This window comes from Rhinopithecus bieti, unplaced genomic scaffold, assembly GCF_001698545.2.
Source record: "Rhinopithecus bieti isolate Rb0 unplaced genomic scaffold, ASM169854v2 scaffold_34886, whole genome shotgun sequence".
In the NCBI taxonomy this organism is placed as follows: Eukaryota; Metazoa; Chordata; class Mammalia; order Primates; family Cercopithecidae; genus Rhinopithecus; species Rhinopithecus bieti.
Window position 1 is genome coordinate 390,374 of NW_016814758.1, and position 20,876 is coordinate 411,249.

Consider the following 20,876-nt stretch of genomic DNA (forward strand, 5'->3'; position numbering starts at 1 on the left):
AAGGTAATCGTAGCTTAAAACAATAACCAAGGAAGTTAGAGTCATGAGATGTTTGGTTCCCTATAGAAACTAAAAATTACATCTTAACATATGTCCCTGAGTTTTTTCAGAAACCCAGACCCCCACCAAATGGATACATTGGCATGTAGACCTCAGACAAGAGGAGACTGAGGACTGAACTCTGACTGCCGTTTTCTGTTCTAAATTTCTTCTTGAGGAGCATGGAGGAAGTGACATCCACAGGCTGGAACTTACCATTCCTTTCTGTTGACCCCCAAATCATTAGACAAAGCTTTGTCTCCTTAACGAATCACAAATCAGAAAATCTTTGAATCCACTTAGGACCTGCTTCAAAATGTCCCAAATTTTTAGGTCAAACCAATGTATAACCACCATATATTGATTGATGACTTTGCCTATAACCTCTGCCTCCCTTCCTTTAAAGACCCTTACCTACAAGCTGCTGGGGAGGTCAGGTCTAAGCATGAGCTGCCCAGTTCTCCTTGCTTGGCACTCTGAAAATAAATGCCCTCCTTTCTCCAATTACAAAACCTCACAGAGGATGTTTTGCCTCAATGTACCAGGTGAGCAGCTCCGTAGTTTGTTTTGGTAACATCATGTTCACATCCCAGCTCAGGCAAAATGAAGGAAAAAAACTATGTCTAAGAGAGTACATTTTTAGATAGAGCCAAGAAATCTGGCATAAACCTAGAGCTGTACTTGTCGAGTTCAAATCACAACTCAATCCCAGGCTAGCTGTGTATACTACATCAACACTTTGGCCTCACATATAAAGTCAGAATACTAGAATGAATATACCTACATTATAGGATTGTTATGAAGATTCATGTATTAATGTGTGTAAAATGCTGAAACTGTTCCTAGCACTTGGAGAGCATTACATATCCCTTGATAATATTGCTGTTTGTGGTAAGCAGAATTATAAAAATGAAACAAATGAAATCTGCCCATGTAATCCCCTTCCCTGCTTTTGATCATGGATAGAGGCCCTGACTATGATGAGATTTCACTCCTGTGATTGTACTAGGTTTTAAGGCAAAGAAGAGAGGATCAGGTTGGGTCTAACTTAATCACACTAGCCTATTAAAAGAAGTGGGTTTTTCTGGCTAATAGAAGTAAAAGAGATTCAAAGCATGGGGGAGGGGTGGTGGTTAAACCCACTTTGTTGGCTTCCAGAGATGTCACAGGCCAAGGAATGGGGACAGACTATAGGAGCTGAGAACAGCCCCTCTGACAGCTGGCTAGTAAGTGGGGAGCTCAGTGCCTACCACCACAAGGAACTGAATTCAGACAACAGTTTGAGCTTGGAAGCAGATTCTTTCCCTGAGCTTCCAGACAGGAGTCCAGGCTGGCTGACGCTTGGGTTTCAGTTTTGAGGCATCTTGAACAGAGAACCCAAGGAGGTTCCCTGTGCTTCTGACTTACTCATCCTAAGATAGTAACTGGATGTTGTTTGACAGTACTAAATTGGTAGTAATTTGTTTTCCAGCAATGTAAAACTGAGGCACAGGTACTGATATCCCTCCCCCATGAGCCTGCCCTTTACTTCTGAGGTCCATGGTAGAGTGGGCCAAGCAGCCCCTGCCTACTCCTTCTCCCTTGTCCCATTTCAGCCCCACTGGGGCTCCAGACACTGTGGGTGCTTTACAGGCTGGACACATTCTGCCACACCATCTTTCTCATATCATCTGGCCCAAGGTATTACAACACCAATTATAAAACATCATGAGAGAGTTTGCTGCAGTCACTTCTATTTATAATCTTCCTCTTAACACAAAAACTGCTCTCTGCAACAGGCACCAGATTAGCATCCTTGAAGGCTCTGGTTTTTTCTTCATTCATGTAAGAGTTTTTCCTTAGGTAGTAAGGTGTGTGTGTGGCAACAGTGAGTGGGCAGCTAAGCAGCTATTCATTGACAAGCCCTAGAGATTTCAGTGTTAATTCATTCTCCCATGCTGGGCCCTGTTTTTCCTTACATTAATTAATGTCATGTGTTTCTGGTCTTTTCATCTTGTAGCCACTTCAGATGAGAAAAAAGCAAAGCAAAACAAAACAAAACAAAAAAACTATTCAGGAAAAGAGAAGCATGGTTCAGGTAAGCTGTCTTTCTGGAATATCATTGACTTATGTCAAACTACAGGAAAATCCATTTCAACAGAGACAGGAAAAGGTAGAGGACCAAGGTCCATTTCTCCTGTTGCTCTGTGCTGAGTGCCCTTGTTGAAGTGGCCACTCACTTATAGCATTAATTTTTAGGTTGAAGTTAAGTGAAGCTGAGGAGCAGTAACAGTTTAGGATTTAGAGAGTATAGATCCTTTCCTAATAAAGTAAACTGAGTATCACTTGAAACTAGCTGATGTTGATGTGGTGCATTACAGATCTCTGAGCATAAGTCTGCAAGGTATCCCTAGCATTCCTATGCCACAGACTTCAAAGTAGTACTCTGACAAAAATAGAGTCACCAGGGGAACACGCGATATTGTTCAGAACACGCATGGCCGTGACAGACAGAGACCCAGGAAGAATCATTTCCTGAGTCAGAGCAGACACCTTAAGGGAAATCCTGCTGATCCCAATCCAGATCTGATTTTTTGGGGGACATATTTCTCTACGATGTTTACTTAACCTCTGTTTGAAATTCATGTTGTTCATTTTTAAAAATGCTGCTCTGAGCATTTGCTAAGGGAAGCTTATAGTGCGCTTCACGTATTTCCCATACACATCACCAACTACCACCATCAACCCATTGGAAGATTTCTTTAAAATGTCACATAAAATTTTTGTCTAGAAATGTGGAAAAGGAAGCTGAGCAAAATTAAGATTAATAGGTACTTGGGGGAGAAAATAGGTCGTGACTAAGTCTGAAAATAAGACTCTGAAAATTACAGATCTATTTTCTTTCTTTCTTTTTTTTTTTGTTTTTTTTTTTTTTTTTTTTTTTTTTTTTTTTTTTTTGAGACTGGGTCTCCCTCTGTGGCCCAGGCTGGAGTGCAGTGGCATGATACAGATCCATTTGTAATTGAATTTGAAGAAGAAAGTATGAAGGCAAGTTTGCCTCAAGGGAAAAATGAAGGGAAGAGATGTCCACTGCCACTGAGGAACATTTTGTTTTCAGAGGTGTTACACCATGGGGAGAAAGGGAAGAGGATGCAAGCTCAGTTCAAACCCAAATGCAGCCTCTACACTAACCACTTACTTCGCACAAGCAGCTAAATATCTCCCAGACTTTGTTCCTTTGTCTGTAAAATGGATATCCTAATAGTTATTTACCTCAAAGGGGTTTTGTGAATAGTAAACCTTCAGCCCAAGGACTGGTTCATGGTCAGTGTTTATGGCAAGTTGATTATTATCATTACCATCATGTTCATGAAGTATCCAAATAAAGGAAGCTGTAATTTCCTAGAAATGAATTTTGCAGATTTCCTGCTTCTGCTGAATTCTCTTTGGTGGCTTTTCCCTATGCTTTTATCCCAAATGAATAATTGAACCTTTCATTTACTCAAAATATAATGAGAACCCAGCTACTTGAGAATAGCAGACTTTTACTAGGGATTTGAGGGTCTAGGGATGGAGTGAAATGAGATCCCACAGAACAGAAAACAACTTAAAATTCAATCCTAGACATCACTTTTTATGAGTCAGGACTTCTCAGAGGCCCTCTTTGCTCCCCTGTCTTGAGCCATGCTGGGAAGTCCTCATCTTCTCTCTTCTCTCTTCTTCTCTCCCAGTGCACACCCCGGCCCCACTCCCTGAATCTTTGGTACCATTTAATGCACAGCAGAGCAGCTTTTCTTCCCTCACCCCAATAATGGTCGCTCACATTTGCATATCCCCAAATTCAAGAAACCACCTCACCAAAGGAAGTCTCCATCTGCTTTGAATCTCTACCCTTCACAATGACAAGGCCTGGAACAAGGTTGTAGAGGTGATCTGTGTTTGTTTACTTGCCCTGTGGCTGCTGCTAGGTGACTGCTCTCTGTCTCCTTGCATGTTGCATGTAACTGTACAGTGGCCGGAACATTCAATGTGCTCAGTAATAATGAGCTCCCTTCCCCTAACCCTCTTGCACACATCCTCCCCTTAACGACCAGACTTGAAAGTCATTTTGATTGAAATCCTGAGTGTGTGCAAAGAGGCCAAGAGGAAGCTGGGTCCCAAATGCTGAGAGACAAGGTCGATGAGGGCAGCTGGCCCAGGCCCAGGCAGAGGCCAGGGACAGGAGAGGGACTGTGAAAGAACTCTCTCTCTCAACAACCAACAAAGAGTCAGTGAGGAGTGGGTGGGCCAACTGCACAGCAGGGAGGAAATGGGCCTGAGAGAGCAGCCACACCTCTGCCCCATCTTCTGTATCTTCTCCCAGGGTGGCATCAAACTCCCCCTTCCAAGAGCACTTTAAACACCAGTGCAGCACCTAGCAGGCCAAAGCATGCAAATGAAAACGAATTCGATTCTTCCCTGCCCCACCCCAGCCCCAACTTTGCTGACTCAATTCATTCCCCCTCCTTTAGGTCTTCCTGTTTATGTTGTCACTTTGTTTTATTATTTATTTTTAGCCCTGATTTCAGAAGCTTTTATTCTGCTGGGCATTGGCAGGGTATCAACGGCACTGCTCTGCTCTCTGCTCTGAAAAGATCATTGTGCAGGTCTGGCCTCAGTCCCTGCAGAGACAGAATGCTAGTGTGAGCCACCTCACGCTGCCTCTTCACCAGCCTGGCCAGCCCTGGGCCTGCTGGTGTTCTCTGCAGGCCCCGCCAGCACAGCATTCATGTTCATGAATATTAGAAATAGAAGTGAGCTTAGATTTTGTGTGGTCCAGCCCTTCACCCTCCAATGAAGAAACTGAGACCCAGAGGAAACAGTCAGCCCAAAGCCATACATTGAAGTAACAGAGCCAGAGCCTAAACCTTGGACTCTCAACTTCCGTTATAATGTTCTGTTCCATATGCTAGGGAATCACTTAAAGAACAAAATCATCATTTCCTAAAATTCACAATATGTGAAGACCAGAGTGCCTGATCCATTTTTATTATTTACATATTTTTTCTGGACTCTGAATATACTTACGTACACACACACACACACACACATATACACAAAGTCTAGGACATCAATAGGAGCTCCTCTCATCGTTCCCACAGGTTCTTCTCTTTGTTATTGTCCTTCTTTAAAAAATTTTTTAAAAAATTGCTGTGAGCCGGTAGCAGCAACCTGGTGTGGCTTGCCTCCTTGGACAGGCTGCAGTAGCAATGAAGCAAGGGACACGCTTCAGTTCCCAGGACAATGGTCTCTTTGACTGGGAATATACCAAACCAGAATTACAAGTGTGCAAGAATAAACAAGGCTGGAGTCAATCTAAAGTTGTTTTACACTCTGTTTTATTAAAGTCAATGCATTTCCGTTCCTATGTGCCCAGCTTAGGCTTGCTTAATTATAGACACCCGGGGTGAATGCTAATGTAGAGAGGACAGTCGGTGATTGGAAAACAAGGCCCTTTCCTGACCTCTACAGGCCATTTGGAGGAAACAAGAAACTGCTTCTGGAAAATTACCGACCAGGAGGCACTGCAAACAGGGGGCTGAGGGAGCTTTCTCCTGGACGCTTCTTTGAAGCTCTGAGTTGGCTGGACTCACGTGTGTCCTGCTTTCCTGCAGCTCTGCTCTCCATGTGTAAGAGGTTACTGAAGCAACGGGTAGGAGGTCATTCTCAGGAGACCTTTGTAACGGAAATTAAGATCTCAATCAATCAACACATATTTACAGAAGTCCCACCACATCTTGTGCACAATGCTAGGACCTTAGGATGTATCAGTGAGCAAAATTATCTTTGTTCTCCAAGATATTACAGTCTTGGTGTGGTGGGGCGGGGAGGGAGGTGGTGGAGAGGGGACAGCAGAGTCCACAGGCAATGCCATACAACAAAAACTGTGACTGGGTTTCTCCAAGACGACTGTAGGAACTCAGAATCAGATCATGGGAGACTTCTTGGAGGAGGCTACACTTAAGAACATAATGGATGGAATTAGGCACATGGATGGAAGAAGAGGTAACAGAAGAGTAAAGTGCTTTCTGAGAATTGAAAGTAAGTTTTTATGACTTCAACAGGGACTGGTGTCAAGAGAAGAGACCAGAAAATTACATAGTGGCTGGATTTGAAAGGCCTCAAGTACTAGGTCCTATTTGCATTTTAACCTTAAGACCATGAGAGGTCACTGACAAGTTATAAGCAGTGAAAGTAGAAGCCGGTTTTCCTTCTCAATACCATCAGGCTGCACAGGGATGAAAGGGTTGGAAAGGAGTCACAACCAAAGGTGAGAAGAGTAGTCAGAAAAATTCCTGAAGTCCAGGTGAGAAATGGCCCAAGAAGAGAGAGAAGAAAGAACAGTGTTGTTGAGTGTGAGTCTTAGCTTTGGTTTGAGTCCAAAGCTAAGAATCAGACTCGATAACATTGCAGATTCATCCATTTAGTGAAGATCAGAGTGCCTGCCTCGGCTAGACAGTGAGCTATGCATCTGGCAAACAAAGAAATCAAACAACACAGGTTTACTATTGGCATGATCAAATTTAGGAATTTGAAAGTAGAGATTTTGTTGGGAGGAGATTTTGACTTTAAACCTGTTGAGTTTGAAGAGAAGCAGGATATTATGCAGAGATGTCCAGTATGAGTTACTTACATTTCAGTCAAGGATCTATAAGAACAACACACTTTCCTAGAGGTGGAGAGTTGCTCCACAACCTCTCAGAGGGCCCTCAGGGGTCTTTGAAGAAAGATGCTTTTCCTTGGAGAGCAGGTTTAAGAGTCCAATTGCCTGAGTTAAGGTTGTGATCTGGTACTTACTACCTGTATCATCTCAGGCTAGCCCTTACATTCTTAATGCCCTCATTTATAAAGTGAGCATAACAACAGAGTTTAGCTCATCGGACTGAAGTTTTATGCTTAAACATGATGACACGTGTGATGGTCTTAGACTGTTATAGATACTAAGTGTTGCTAATGACCACATTAGCTGTAACTGTGTTATGGTTCATGTTCACCTCCTCTGGGGAAGTGGAAGGAGCATGAGTTGGGAAATCAGATTTCCCTGGGAACAGATTCCAGCTCTATCATTTACAAGCGTGTCTCTTTAAGTATGGGTGCGCTTCATTTTTAAAATGACAATCATAATGTCCATTTATCCCACAGAGCTGGTACTGAGAGTGAAATGAGTCACTATGTGACTGTCTGAGCAGAGCAGAAACATAGGCAGATTTTTCCTCTTCTAATACCTCCCCAAATAACTTCCTCTTCATACGAAAGTGTGGATAGGGTCTGGTTGATAGTCTACCCCAGGACATTCATTCATTTAACCCCATGCCCTGGACGTTTGGATGGCAGACCTGTTGGCCTCTCTGCTTCGTCTCCCGTCCCACAGCCAGTAGAGACAACGGAACTCAATGCCATGTCTTGCCCCGCCCTTCAAGACCAGGGCCACACTCACTTTAACTGAATAGCTCCAAATAATTGTGTTTAAGTGTTATTTATTTTACCAGGAGCTGGTCATAATACTTGTCTGGTACCAAGAAATTATTTTAACCCCATAAGAGCCTAGAGACTATAAAAGATCATTGGAATCCCCCCATGTAGAATCATCTTTGCTTCAGCCTTTTATTTATTTATTTTTAGACAGAGTACAGGGTCTCACACTGTCACCTAGGTGGGAGTGCAGTGGTGTGATCACGACTCACTGTAGCTCAACCTTCCAGGTTCAGGTGATCCTCCCACCTCAGCCTCCCTAGTAGCTGGGACTACAGGCATGCACCATCATGGCTGACTATTTTTTTTCTTTATTTTTGTAGATTCAGGGTCTAACTATGTTGTCCAGGCTGGTCTCAAACTCCTGGGCTCAAGGGATCCTCCCAGCATGGCCTCCCAAAATTCTGGGATTACAGTTGTGAGCCACCATGCCTTGCCTGCTTCAGCCTTGTAAACAGTCAGTGCTCTCCTCTGTTAAGCTACTTGTCATAAGACCTAAATGTGGCTCATTCGGTAATTCTCTCATAGTCTGTGTTCTCTACCAATGATACTGAACCCATTTTACTTTGCACTGGAACTGACCCAGAATATATACACACTTCAAGTTCAGTTTATATCACGTGCTGATGAGAGGTGAGTCCTGTCTTCTACCCAAAAGGCCTTCATCTCGACTTCTGTCTGACCGTAGAGACTAAAATCATCAACTAGCTACCCCTCACCTGTCATGTGTCTGAGGATCAACCTTCCCTCATTCATTGTTATGCTTAAAGCCCTGTGCCGTGTGTGTGTGTGTGTGTGTGTGTGTGTGTGTGTGTGTGTGTGTGTGTGTGGTGGGGGAGGGGGTGGGGAACTCAAGCTCAGTTTCAGCTCCATTATGTTGAATTGTGTGTGTGTGATAGATGATTTTAAGCTATATGCAATTGTATCTTTTTATTATTAGGCACTGAAAGGTTGTATATAATCCATTTTTATCTCAAAATTCCCTTTTACCACTTTTTTTTTCTTTTCTAAAGAACACTTTTTATCAAACATTGGTAGCATGAAGCCAAACTGCAACACAAACAAAAGAGGACATCTGTTGGGAAGACAGCAGCAGGCTCCAGACCTGATGAATTATTTTTGCCCAGAAAATCCCTCCTGGTGAGCACCAAGCTACTATGCATGTCTTTCCAAGACTAGAGCGTTTAGGGAGCTGGGGTGAGCTGTACCAGCAGGGCAAAACAAATCCATCATTTTAATGCAAATCCAAATGCTGAGATCCACCATGTGGGTCATTCTTCTGAGGCCCTAACAAGGATGACTTATGTCAGGCATTTCCTGGGAGCCCCTTCTCTTGGCATAGGGCAGAGGCTCCCTTTGGGATATGAAATCGACTCTACAGTGCCATTTTCCAGGCTCATAAATGGAAGGGTGTAATATGACCTTCCTTGTGTTGGCAACCATCAAGGTGAGCTTGTAACTTAGGGAGCAGGTTAATTTCAAGTGTTCTTGGTGGCTCTGAATCCTCTTTCTGGAAGGAAACTGAAGCCAATGGATGGAATTCTTGGATGCTGAGTCTTATTGACGGGATTGCAAGGAGGCCCCAGGCAACCAAGTTGGCATGATAACTATGGAGCTGCACAGCCGGTTCTCACCAAAGGGAGCATAGGAGCCAGAGCACCTGGGTAAATGTGGCAGCGCCTGGGAACCCTTGGAGATGCCACCCCTCCATTATCACCACTCTATTTAAACATTTGCACAACACAGGTTAGGACAAGAACACTCTGCCCCTTGTTAAGCTCACCTCACACTGGGAAGTCTTCCATGGCAACCACCAGCTTGAGAGGCCAGGCTGCACTTGTGCTAGACGTCCTTTTAGTGAAACCAGTTTCCCTTTCTATAACACAAACTCTTCTTTGAGATGGAAAATGGAGGGATTTAAGGAAAATAAGTGAGATTTTATTGAGACATTGGATGTCCAGGTTTGAAGCTGAGGGGAAGACACATTTTTGAACACCTGCAATGTGTTAAGAACTATGTTAGGTGCAGGGACAGATGCCAAGATAATAGTAGGTTTGTGCACTTTAAAGCTCACTCTTCAATGGTGAATGGGGGTGTGGGTATAAAAGGTATATATATCAAGTTAAAAATAAGCATAGTATAAAAGAGATATATAAACAGTACAATAGGGGCATGGAAGAGACATTATATATAACTTGGCGTTGGGTGATGAGGACAAGTTTTACAGAAGAAAGATGATATTTGAACTGGGTTTTGGTATTCACAAATGAGGGAATGGGAGATTCTTATCAGAGACAGAGGAAAAATATGAAAATGTTAGAAAAATCAAAGAGGACATTTAGGGAGCCGTGTGGCATAAGAAGTGCACATGCATAAGTGTGGCTTAAGAACACACACATGCATAAGTGCAATGAGAGAAAATGAGGGTATGCTCAGTGGCAAATCGAAGAGAATAAAGAGTGGCAGAACCTGAGGCTGTCAAGGAGATTGGGGCTAGACTATAAAGGGATCTGTTGAGACATTTAGACTTCCTTCTGAAGGAAATGTGGAGCCACAAAGCTTCTTGTCAGAGGGAAGTGTTATGAACGGTCAGTAGTTTCCACCCTCGGGAGCTCATGGGTGGCAAGTCTTGGGCTTCTATTCTAACAATGGGACTATCCTAAAGGTGAAATCAGAGAGCTCCCAACCTTTGCCCATCAGAGAAGTTTCACCGGGCTGTCCCAGGAAGCTGCAGGCCCCCACAGCCCCTTAGCCCCAGTTCCAGTCCTGCATGCAGAGCACCGGATGACAGCTGGTACAGGACAGCATGCACTTGGCCTGGCCCCAACATTGCTTCTCTGGACTGTCCTCTCCTCTGCACATTTTGGACCACATTTGCTTCGCATTATGGCCTACAACTCCTTGGAATTCTTGGGTCATCTTAGTTTGGCTCTGAGTTTGGTAGAACACGTTTTTTCCAAACAATTCACTGAAGTGGTCCAGCCAGCAAGAAAAAGTCCTGGCTTGACTAGAGGAAGGGCCCTTATCACTATTTAGAGTTAACTCTCAAGTAAGTACTCTCTAACTCTGGATGGAAGACTGGTGAGATGTGACACAGAACAGCCTTCAGTCCTAGCAGGAAGGGAGAGAGGTCTGCTCCCAAGTCCCCTCTTCCCTCCAGTCAATTGCCTTTCCAACTAACTGGCACCTGGGCTTAGGTGCTCAGGACATTCACCTGGGTCCCCAACACCACTAGGTGTTAGGTATGCCTCTCCTTGTTCTCCTTCTGCTTCCTGATGTACCTCTGATTTCTAGGAAACCTTCCGAACTGGCTATCATGTAGGCCACCAACATTCAACATGTCCCCAAACTGCATTATCTTTCACCTGAATGCAAACCTTCTGCTCTTCAAATATAGTAATTTCACACCTGGGGCATTCCTTAAACTACTGAACAACCAGCATAGTGGGAGCACCAAACTCTCAGCCATAAACAAGGGAGCAGTGGTGCTGGTACAGACATGCTGATATCAGTCACTGGCATGCCTCTGCTGAAAGCTCTTTAAGTCTCCCCCATTACATTCAGAATTAAGTTCAGCCTCTTCATCAAGGAATGCCAAATGCTGCTTTATCTGACTGCTGTCTAGTTTTTCCGTTTCATCTCTTGTCACTCTCCTCCTTTCCTCACATACAAACACATCTTTTAAACCAGTCACACTAAACATTTTATTTCAAGCTCTAACTCTACCACAGAGCCTTTGCACAAAATCTTTCTACTCCTTCGCATGTCGTTTCTCCCTCTGTACCTGAAAACTCCTGCATATTCTTCAAGAATCACCCAAATTATGACCTTCTTTTGGTAGACTTTTACCACAACTGCCACCCCCATTAGATTAGGTGTTTTTGTAATATTCTTTGCATGGTTCCATAATGGCGTGGGCCACACTGCATTAAATTAGAATGTTTATTGTTCTTCTTTCCCTGGTTACTGAGGGCACAAAATGGGTCTTTCTTATCTGCATCCATAGAGCTTAGTTAAGTGCATGATCCATAGTTAGTGGTTAAATATACATTTGTTGCATAGATGGATCAACAAATGCTTCATGTTCCTGACTTTTTCTGAACATGCCACATAAAAACTTATCTGTCACAGTCACATTTTCTCAGAAACATGCTGGATGACCAGAAGCTAACCCCCAAAACTAATTTGGGCTGAAATAATAATTAATAAGCTAGCATCATTCCCACCTCTCTCAGCAATTACATTTCAATATTATCTTCTTGAATCTTCAAAGCAAAGAAAAATCAGCACCATTATGCTAGCCTTTATTTAAGAGTGGAAAGATTAAATATGGGAGGAGTTAAGAGATATATAGTGTTTGGGTTTCAGTTTCAGTATCTTTGCTGATATTCTTCAAATTTCTTACATGTTACAGAAACATACATGTCTTAATATGAAGAATGGATGTACAATTTCTGAACTACAGCACAGAAATTTGGAAAAGAGTTTAAAAAATAAGAGACTATTAATAATACTCTCAACTCCCAAAATCACGACAGATGCCTTTCTTCTATTCCTTGGAGTTAATCTAGTTTTATTCTGTGGCTTTCTGCTGGTCAGGAGTTGTGTGCTATGAGTTTCATCTGAGATTATTCTAATATATCCAAAACTCCCTTGGTGGTATTTGGAACATCAGGAGAAGTCTTTTGGCAGATATATAATCCCCCAATAGGTATTATCATCTTTTCCCTTAGTATTCAGACTTTTACTTCAAACTTCAAATTTTAGCTGGGCCCACCTCAAATAAAGACTATGTTTTCTAAACTCTCTTGCAGCTTCCTATGGTTATAGGCCCATTTTTTTCCAGCTGATGGGATTGAGAAGAAATATTATATATCACTTTTGGAAAGATAGAAAACAGGCGTTTCTTTTTGTGTTCTTTTTGCTACTGTCTGGGATGCAGATGCAATGACTGATGCTTCAGCAGCCATTCTAGACCAAGAGTAGAAGCCAGAAAACACACAGTAGAAGCCAGAAAACTGCAGAAGCCAGGTCTCTGACACCATGCAGCCATGACACTAGGGCTGGTCTTCCAGTGTGTAAAATTCCACAGGAAAGAGAACTAGACTTATGCCTTATGAAAGCTACTACTATGATACATTGTCCATCTCTTGCAGCTAAACCTAATCCTAACTAAATACATATGACATCTAAAACAGCCTAAATTTGACATAGCATATTCTATCTCTCACTCTACCACTGCCTTTGTTATCCCTTCTTATCCTTTCTTCACAGGTCTTGTACACTTCATTATTCAAATAACTAAGTTGCTTCCTTCTGAATGCTGAAAGGCCTTGCTCCATTTTCATCTGTTTTAAGTCAGTCCAGCCTCCTAGATTCTGCTCCTGTGTAATCTCCTTCCCAGCTCCCTTCCAGTAAGAGGGCATATTTCCTACCATGTGACTCCACAGAATTCTGGGTTCTGGGTTTGTTGTTGTTGCTGTTGTTATTGTTGTTTGAGACAGAGTCTTGCTCTGTCACCCAGGCTGGAATGCAGTGGTGCGATCTCAGCTCACTGCAACCTCCACCTCCCAAGTTCAAGCGATTCTCCTGTCTTAGCCTCCCAAGTAGCTGCGATTACAGGTGTGTGCCACTATACCCAGCTAATTTTTGTAGAGATGGGGTTTAGTAGAGATGGGGTTTCACCATGTTGTCCAGGCTGGTGAGAATTTTTTTTAACTGTCAGAATTCTTACATAGAATGTTCTGTTGTGTTATGAAGAAAAATAAGCCGATGTTGTTGTGTACCAAATGCTAAGCTATATACTTTTATAGATTATCTCATTCCATCCTACAATAACTTTATGATATAGATATGCTTATCCACATTTTATATATAAGAAAACTGAAGTTTAGGAAAATTTAATCACTTGCCTAAGTTGTCATAACAAGCAACTGCCAGATCTAGCATATGAACCATATCTGTCTGATTCTGAAATGAATAAATTTTCCAGTAGGTCTTGCTACTTCCTAGCATAATGTTTGGTGGTCTGAACACATATGATCTTAAAATCTGTGAAGATCAGTGACCATGTCTTATTTCTTAGAGTCTAGTGCAGCTTCTGGCCTGTACCACATACGTAAAATATATGCTGCTTGAGAAGATCACAGATGAAACCTGCAATTACTTGGATGCACAGTTTTTCATGTTCGAGCACCCAGCACCTGAAAACCCTGCCAAGATCCCCAGAGTCTCAGTGGTTTGTTCTGGGGAGCTCAAATGCTATGGTGGGGAGATAACAGTGAAAGATAATACTCATATATGAAACAACTTAAATAACCACTTAGAATTCTGACTGAGAAGCCAAGAAGAAGCCCAACTCCTCTACTTCCAGCTTGCTCCAGTTCAAGCACAGGAATGGAGAATAACTCAGAACAATCTTGAAAGGATCTATGGTAATCTTGAGGCTACCCATTGAATCTTGAGGGTCCCATTCTAAGTACAATGGCAGCTTGCATAGGCCCCAGGGGTGACCTAACTCTACATATAAAATGTTATAAAGTGGCTAGCTTCTATGCATAAGGAAATTAAAAATCTGGAAATGGGGTTGCTGAGCTCACATAGGCTGGCTTTTTTCTCTGATATATACACTCTGTGTGTCTGATGATGAAGCAGCAGTAGCATAGCTTCTAGTCCAATCCAATGGTTGGAGACACAGAACTTGCTGTGAACCTCGGGGCTATGGGATGGCTTCTCCTTCCCGCCCTGGTGTCTCCTCTTCTTCCTCTCCCTCATCCTTATTCGAGGCGCACTCCTGGATCCTCCGGTCCAGCTCAGACAAGCTCCCTTCCTGGTCTGAGCTGCTGTCTGTACTGTAATCAATCTCCTCCATGCAGGCAGGTTCATCCTCCAGTTCCGAAGGGGCGCTGCCACTGCTGCTGCTGCACCTGCCATTGGGTCCCAGGAAATATGGAGAAGAAAGGAAGAAGAGGAAGGTAAACAGGGAAAATGTACAAAGGGAAAGGGAAGTAGGAGGAGGAAGATGGGGAAGAGGAGAGAGAAATGAAAAGAGAATTTAGCCAAAAAAGGGAACACATTCAATTGGTTGGAACAGGAGAGTGGAGAGTGGAAGTTTCCTGCTCTGAGTTTTAATCTCAGGTCACTGCTCCTTTAAATGTGTCATATGCACACTCCCCTGTGTCCTCAACCTTGAGGCTGGGGGGAAAGTTGTATACAATTTGCAGGCTTCTTTCTTCCTTTGCCAGCAGAGTCTGCATTTCTTAGCCCTATTTCCAATCAGAAGATGTGCACAGCCTCACATATTTAGAATTTTTCAAAGTAGTTTAGGCTTTAAGTGAACAATCAGAGAAGGCCATCATTGAGTGTCTGAGAATGCCATGTCATTTTCTTCCAAGAAAGAGTGGGATTGGAATGCAGGCAGACAGAACTCAAAGCCCTCATGTTTCCCACTCCAATAAACAGCACTATGAGTCATATTGCATGATTCTCCTTCATCATGATGAATGATTTATAGGAGCTGGAAAATTAATCCAGGTTGAAATTAACACATGAGAGAGTAAGTGGGCAAACAGCATTCTGCTTCTACAGTGTTTGTGCTTTCTCACTTCTTACGCCCTCTCTCCAGTTTATTAACAAATGGAAGATCAACAGGGGTTGACCAGCAAGAGATAGAAGAGGGCAGTAGGAATGAACAATAACAAAAACTTTACTGCATATTGTGAGCAGGGGGAGTTTCGTCTCAAGGAGCTGTATGTCTCCCTCATTTGCATGAGGCATCTTCGTTCCTGAAGACTTTCTAATCACTCCCTACTTAGGACTTAACCAATTAGGATTAGCAGCGTGCTGGGTTTCTACTCTGTGATTTATAGAAGGCAAGCACTTCATAAATCAGGCAGAGCTGTTCAACCACCTGCCTCGCCATAAACAATGAAAATGGGTAATCAGCGGCATGGTTACATGTTAGCTCGGGAAATGAATCAAAGACCAGTGTCTTAATTGTCTGCTGACTGATGTGAGCTGGTTCTGTGCTCTCCAGGCTGCGGTATCTGGAACTGAAGGTCTGGTGGGACATTGCCTGAATGGAGAGGAAGGGGAAGAGATATGAAACTTGTTTCTACAGCACCACAACATTAAATTGTTATCATATTTTACAGGCTGACTTGTGAGTAATAAAGTAGCTGAGTAAAGGAAGGCAAGAGCTGCCCCAGCTGCAACACAGGTTCAAGTCATCAAGAACCCTGGGAGCCTGTGCCTCACCTGCCATCATGCTAGGTATGGAGGTGTCAGTGTCATGCAATGTCAAGAGCCTGTGTTTAAATATTGGCTGTGGGACTTTGGAAAAACTGCTTAATCTCATAGAATGTCAATAATAATACCTCAATAGTTGCATTGAATACTAAATGAGAAAACACATGGATGTTGTCTAGCAGAGTATTCTGTGAAATAAGGACAATCACCACATTTTAATTCCACTGCTCTGCTGTCGATTCTGAAGAACATGGTGAAACATGGTGTGGAAGGAGAGCATGCATGTAGATTTGTTGCTTCACACCTGGGTTACTGCAATAACTATTGCAAAACCAGCCAAATTGGCACCACTAATAATTTATCTAAAACATCATTTTTATTGTGCCACTTTCAAACTGTAGAACTCGCAATGATGCTCCCTTGCCTATTAGTGCAATGTGAGTATTGATGAACAGGGCTTTCCTACAGTGTCCACTGTAGGAACAGTGTAGGAACAACAAGGCCAATCTTGCTTAAGTAAGGTCCTGCCTTGCATCCTGCACAGTTGGCTCTAGTCACTCACGAACTTGCAGTTCTCCTGCTCATGAAGTTGTCAAGTTGTACTTGTTGAGATCATTTAGACATACCAGACGTAATGTTTTCCCAAGCCTTCACAATTTCATAAAATGGTCTGCCAACCACTCAACGTACAACCAAATGCAGCATTTTTAAAAAGCTCATTTTAATTTCTATAAAATGACTATTTTGATAACTCCATCTCTTAATGAAATTTCCATTTTCTAAATATGAGCCTTTACAAATTAATTTATTTTTATCGTTAACATGGTTATAGTATTATTGTCAATAAGACCCATGCTTCTGTCAGATTTATGTTTATTTTATACTATAGAACACCTAGAATGTAATAAGATCATACTAGACATGCAATAAAGAGTTGCTGAATCGAACATATAACAGGGGTATATATAGAATAACCCATATTTGAATCATCTTTTATGGAATTACTTTTATATTTATTTTTTAAAGATTTTTATATATGGATTATACCACAATTATGTCTGTGAATTTTAGTGATTTATAACAAATATGGTTTTCTTTGTCATTTATATAAACACATGTAATATGTTTATAATATATAATATACTACATTTGATATAGTATAATAAAATACAATATAATAGATCCCATATAATTAAGAATATAATAAGCTTATTACATATAATATAATACATTAGTGTAACATATTATAAACATATATATAAATTTAGGAGTCTTAAATCATTTAATTTTATCTCTCACTCATTTGCCCAAATGCAATGTAAGCATTCTAATAATTAAGGAATTAAGATACATATTCAAGGACTTTCACTTCTGAAAAGATGGAGAAGTATTTCTACCTTTTCCTCTTCCTAATTTCCTTCAATATTATAGATTAAAATATTATATATTAAAAAAATAAGAAGACGCTGAAAGGTGGATGGAGTGGGGAGAGAAAAAAGCAGACCATATCAGGGCCTCAGGACTAGCAGGTGGAATTGGCAGTGATCTCTCTGGGTTTCCTTCAGACCTCATGTACTCTAGACTTGGAGCTAGAACAGCTGAGAGCTGGAAATGTCAACAGGTGCAGATGATTAAAAGCCCCAACAAGAGCTTGTTTCCTCTAGCCACATGACGAGGAAGGGAGCAGCTTATCAAGAAAGAAAAGTTTGTTCTACTCCAGGCAAACACTACAGAATAACCAGTAGACCCACCCCCATCCCCACCGACAAAAGCAGGGAGCCTAGGCTTCTACTCTCACCAGACTGTTAGAACACGCCCCAAATCCCCATCTCCCTCATGCTGAGAAGGAGGAGCAGGGAGAGAAGGCAGGGAGAGAAGGCAGGGGCAGGAGCCAAGACTTTTATCCCCACTGGGTAATAATGTGGCTTCCTCCCTTTCAATATCAGTGGAGGTTGTGTGGGGAACCTGGACCTCTACACACAATTGTTGGTAACAAGACTGTCCCTACCATTGGAGGGCATTGAGGAGGAACTCCTGCTGCTTCTGGCCAGAGTGGGATCAGCAAAGGCCTAGTGGGGAGCTGGAATTCCCACCATGGCCCAGCAGTAGCAAGGGGTCCCTCCCCACACTGGGTGCCTCTGGAGGCCTAGTGGGGAACCTAGACTTCCACCCAACATCTGACAGTAACAAGCTCCCTTTTTCTGTTGTCTGAATGGTGTCAGAGAAGATCAGCTCAAACCGAAGATTTGAATAAGATCCATAGCCTCATAGAGTAATACTCAAAATGTCCAAGTTTCAACAGAAAATCACTCATCATACCAAGAATCAGGATAATCAAGACATGCCAATACCAAGATGATACAGCTGTTAGAATTATCTGACAAGGATTTTTAAAGCATGTAAGTGTTCCCATGAGTAATTATGGACACACATGAAACAAATGAAAAAAATAAAATGTCTCAGGAAAGAAATAGAAAATCCCAGCAATAAAGGTAGGGAAAATAAAGAAGAATAAATGGAAACTGGAGAGGTGGGAAATCCAATAACAGAATTGTAGAACTCAGTAAAAAACACAATGTCTCAGCAAAGAGAAGGAAGCTATAAAGAAAAATGAAATGAAAATTTTAGAATGAAAAAATATTAAAAGCTAGATAAAGGAAACTCAATAGAGGGACTCAACAGTAGAAAGGAGAAGGCAGAGGAAAGAATCAGTGAAACTGAAAGTAGAAAAGTAGGAAAAAACCCAGTCTGAACAAAAGCATGAAAATAGACTTAAAAAAAAAAATAGAACATTAAGACCCTGTAGGACTATTACGAAAAATTTAATCTTGATTTCACCATTGTCCCAAAAGAAGAGAGTCTGTGAAGGTATCCAAAGAAATAATGTCTGAAAATGTGCTAAACTTTGCAAAAGACATAAACCTACAGATACAAGAAACTTAGAAAACCCCCAAACAGATAAAGCCAAAGAAATCAAGGCAAAGACAGATCATAGCTAACCTTCTTCAACTAAGACAAACTTAAAATCTTGAAAGCTGTGGGAGAAACTTTAGGGGAACAATGATATAGGGAAAAACAATTAGAATAGCAGCAAAGTTCTTATCAGAAACCACAGAGGCCAGAAGAAAATGGCACACTATTTTTCAAGTGTTGAAAGCAAAGAACTGACAACCTAATACTCTAAAAGTAGCAAAGATATCCTTCCAGAATGAGGGGAAACTTAAAACATTCTCATGGGAAGTAAAGTTTTGATAATTTTTCGCCAACAAATCTACCCTAAAAGCATGGCTAAAGGAAACTCTGTAAACATAAGTAAAATAAAAAGAAATGTTTAACCGAAGCAGACAGAACAGGCAACAAAAGAGTAAAAATTAAGAAGATGTTTAACAGTTGAATTAAAATTTATAAAATTGTGTGGTGTTTTTTACTATATAATATAAATATTTAAGATGTTCAACAACACTGGCTGTGAGGGAAATGCAAATTAAGACTATGATGAGATATCACTGCCCACCTATGAAAAGAAATACAATTTTAAAGTAGTCATTATACCAATGCTGGAGAGCAGACAGATGAGCCAGATCTCTAATACATTCCTGGTAGGAGTGTACAGCTGTTCTGGAATATAGTTTGTTAGTTTCTTTAGAAACTCAAAGCACACTTTGCAAAATGAACCACAGTTACACTCTTGGACATTACACCCAGATGTCCACACTGACACCTGTATATGATAGTTTACAGCAGCTCGATTTGTAATAGCCAAACCTGGAAACATCAAAATGTCCAAAAATAGGTGAATGGTTAATGAACTGTGGGTCCTGCATACCAGGGAAAACTACTCAGCCACAAGAATAAATGTATTATTATTAATATTGATATTAATAGTTTTGCTGTTTGAACATTAACCAGTTAAAACTTTAATGTAATAATTTAAAAAAAAATTCATCCACAACAGAACAAAGATACATAAAATGCTTAGTCATAAAGGCAATAAAAACTATGTAGGTTTACATGAAAAAAGTACCAAATTTCAGTGTGGGTGATAAAGTGACACTTAAATGCATACAAAGAAAATTATAAACTATTTTGAAGTAAATATTTTACTCAATTATTAAAATTTTTGAAATTGTTTGAAATGTAACTAGAAGACCAAATCACCAACAAAAACATAGAATTGGGTTAAAAGAAAAAATTATTTAAAGAAAGGGTAATGAGGGGTTACTTGCTCTATTCATGTTAGGACTCTTTATAAGCTAGTCTAACAAAACATAGTAAAGCTGAAGAAATAAAAATATAGTGCAATAGAAGAGAAAGTTGGAAATGAAAACACCATTATGTATACAAGCTATTACACTATAAGAAGTTTTTTTTTTTTTCCTCCAAATAGAGCACCTGTGCAACAATTTTGGCATGAAAACAAGTTATAACCCTGTCTCACACCATGATAAAAATATAATTCTAAATGGCTTGAAAATATTAAGAAAATACATTTAAAAAATCAAAAGAAAACACAATGTTTTCTCAAACTTATGATGGAATTCTTTCTAAATTTGACACCAAAGTCAACTGAACTCTTTAAAAAAATCTTTTAGAAATGAAACAGAAATCTAAAATGTGGTCAACATATTTGAAAGCCATATAAAAGACTTTTCAGAAAAGTTTTGCAATGTGGAAAACCATCGAATGGTCATTATCTGGAGTATTTAAAGAATTCTTATAACTTGGCCAAACAAAATCCTCACCAATGAAAAATGATCAGGGGTAGGAAGAGAAAACTTATAAATGTAGAATACGGGGATTAAAAAAAAAGGAAAAAATTAAAAAATGAGGCTTACGCTAAGTAAAATAAGAATAGTTACTATAATGGGATGTCACTGTTCATGTATAAAATTGACACTAAATATGTGAGAAGATTATTAAGTGTTACAGTAGAGAGGGTCTAGGTAAACTGATACCTTTGCAAGTGTTGAATGGTGGCACAGTCTTTCCAGAAGGTAATCTTCAAGAATTATCAAAAGCTTTAAAAAAAAAAGACACAATCTTCCACCCAGATATTCAACGTCTCATTAGTAAAAGGTTGGCAGAGATATCTATTTTGC

The 20,876-nt window shown here is 40.9% G+C and overlaps 1 protein-coding gene across 1 annotated transcript in view; it reads right to left on the reverse strand.

Annotated features, from left to right (window-relative positions):
• Positions 1–5,667: 5,667 nt before the first annotated feature.
• LOC108515225 (cytosolic carboxypeptidase 4-like) overlaps positions 5,668–20,876 on the reverse strand; it is a 569,984-nt gene continuing 554,775 nt past the window's right edge. Inside the window, exons 9-10 of the mRNA XM_017851917.1 lie at positions 14,242–14,456; positions 5,668–5,733 (exon numbers count right to left, since the gene is read on the reverse strand). Of these exons, the coding sequence (XP_017707406.1) occupies positions 14,249–14,456 (208 nt within the window). The 3' untranslated portion in view covers positions 5,668–5,733; positions 14,242–14,248. The remainder of the gene's footprint in view (positions 5,734–14,241; positions 14,457–20,876) is intronic.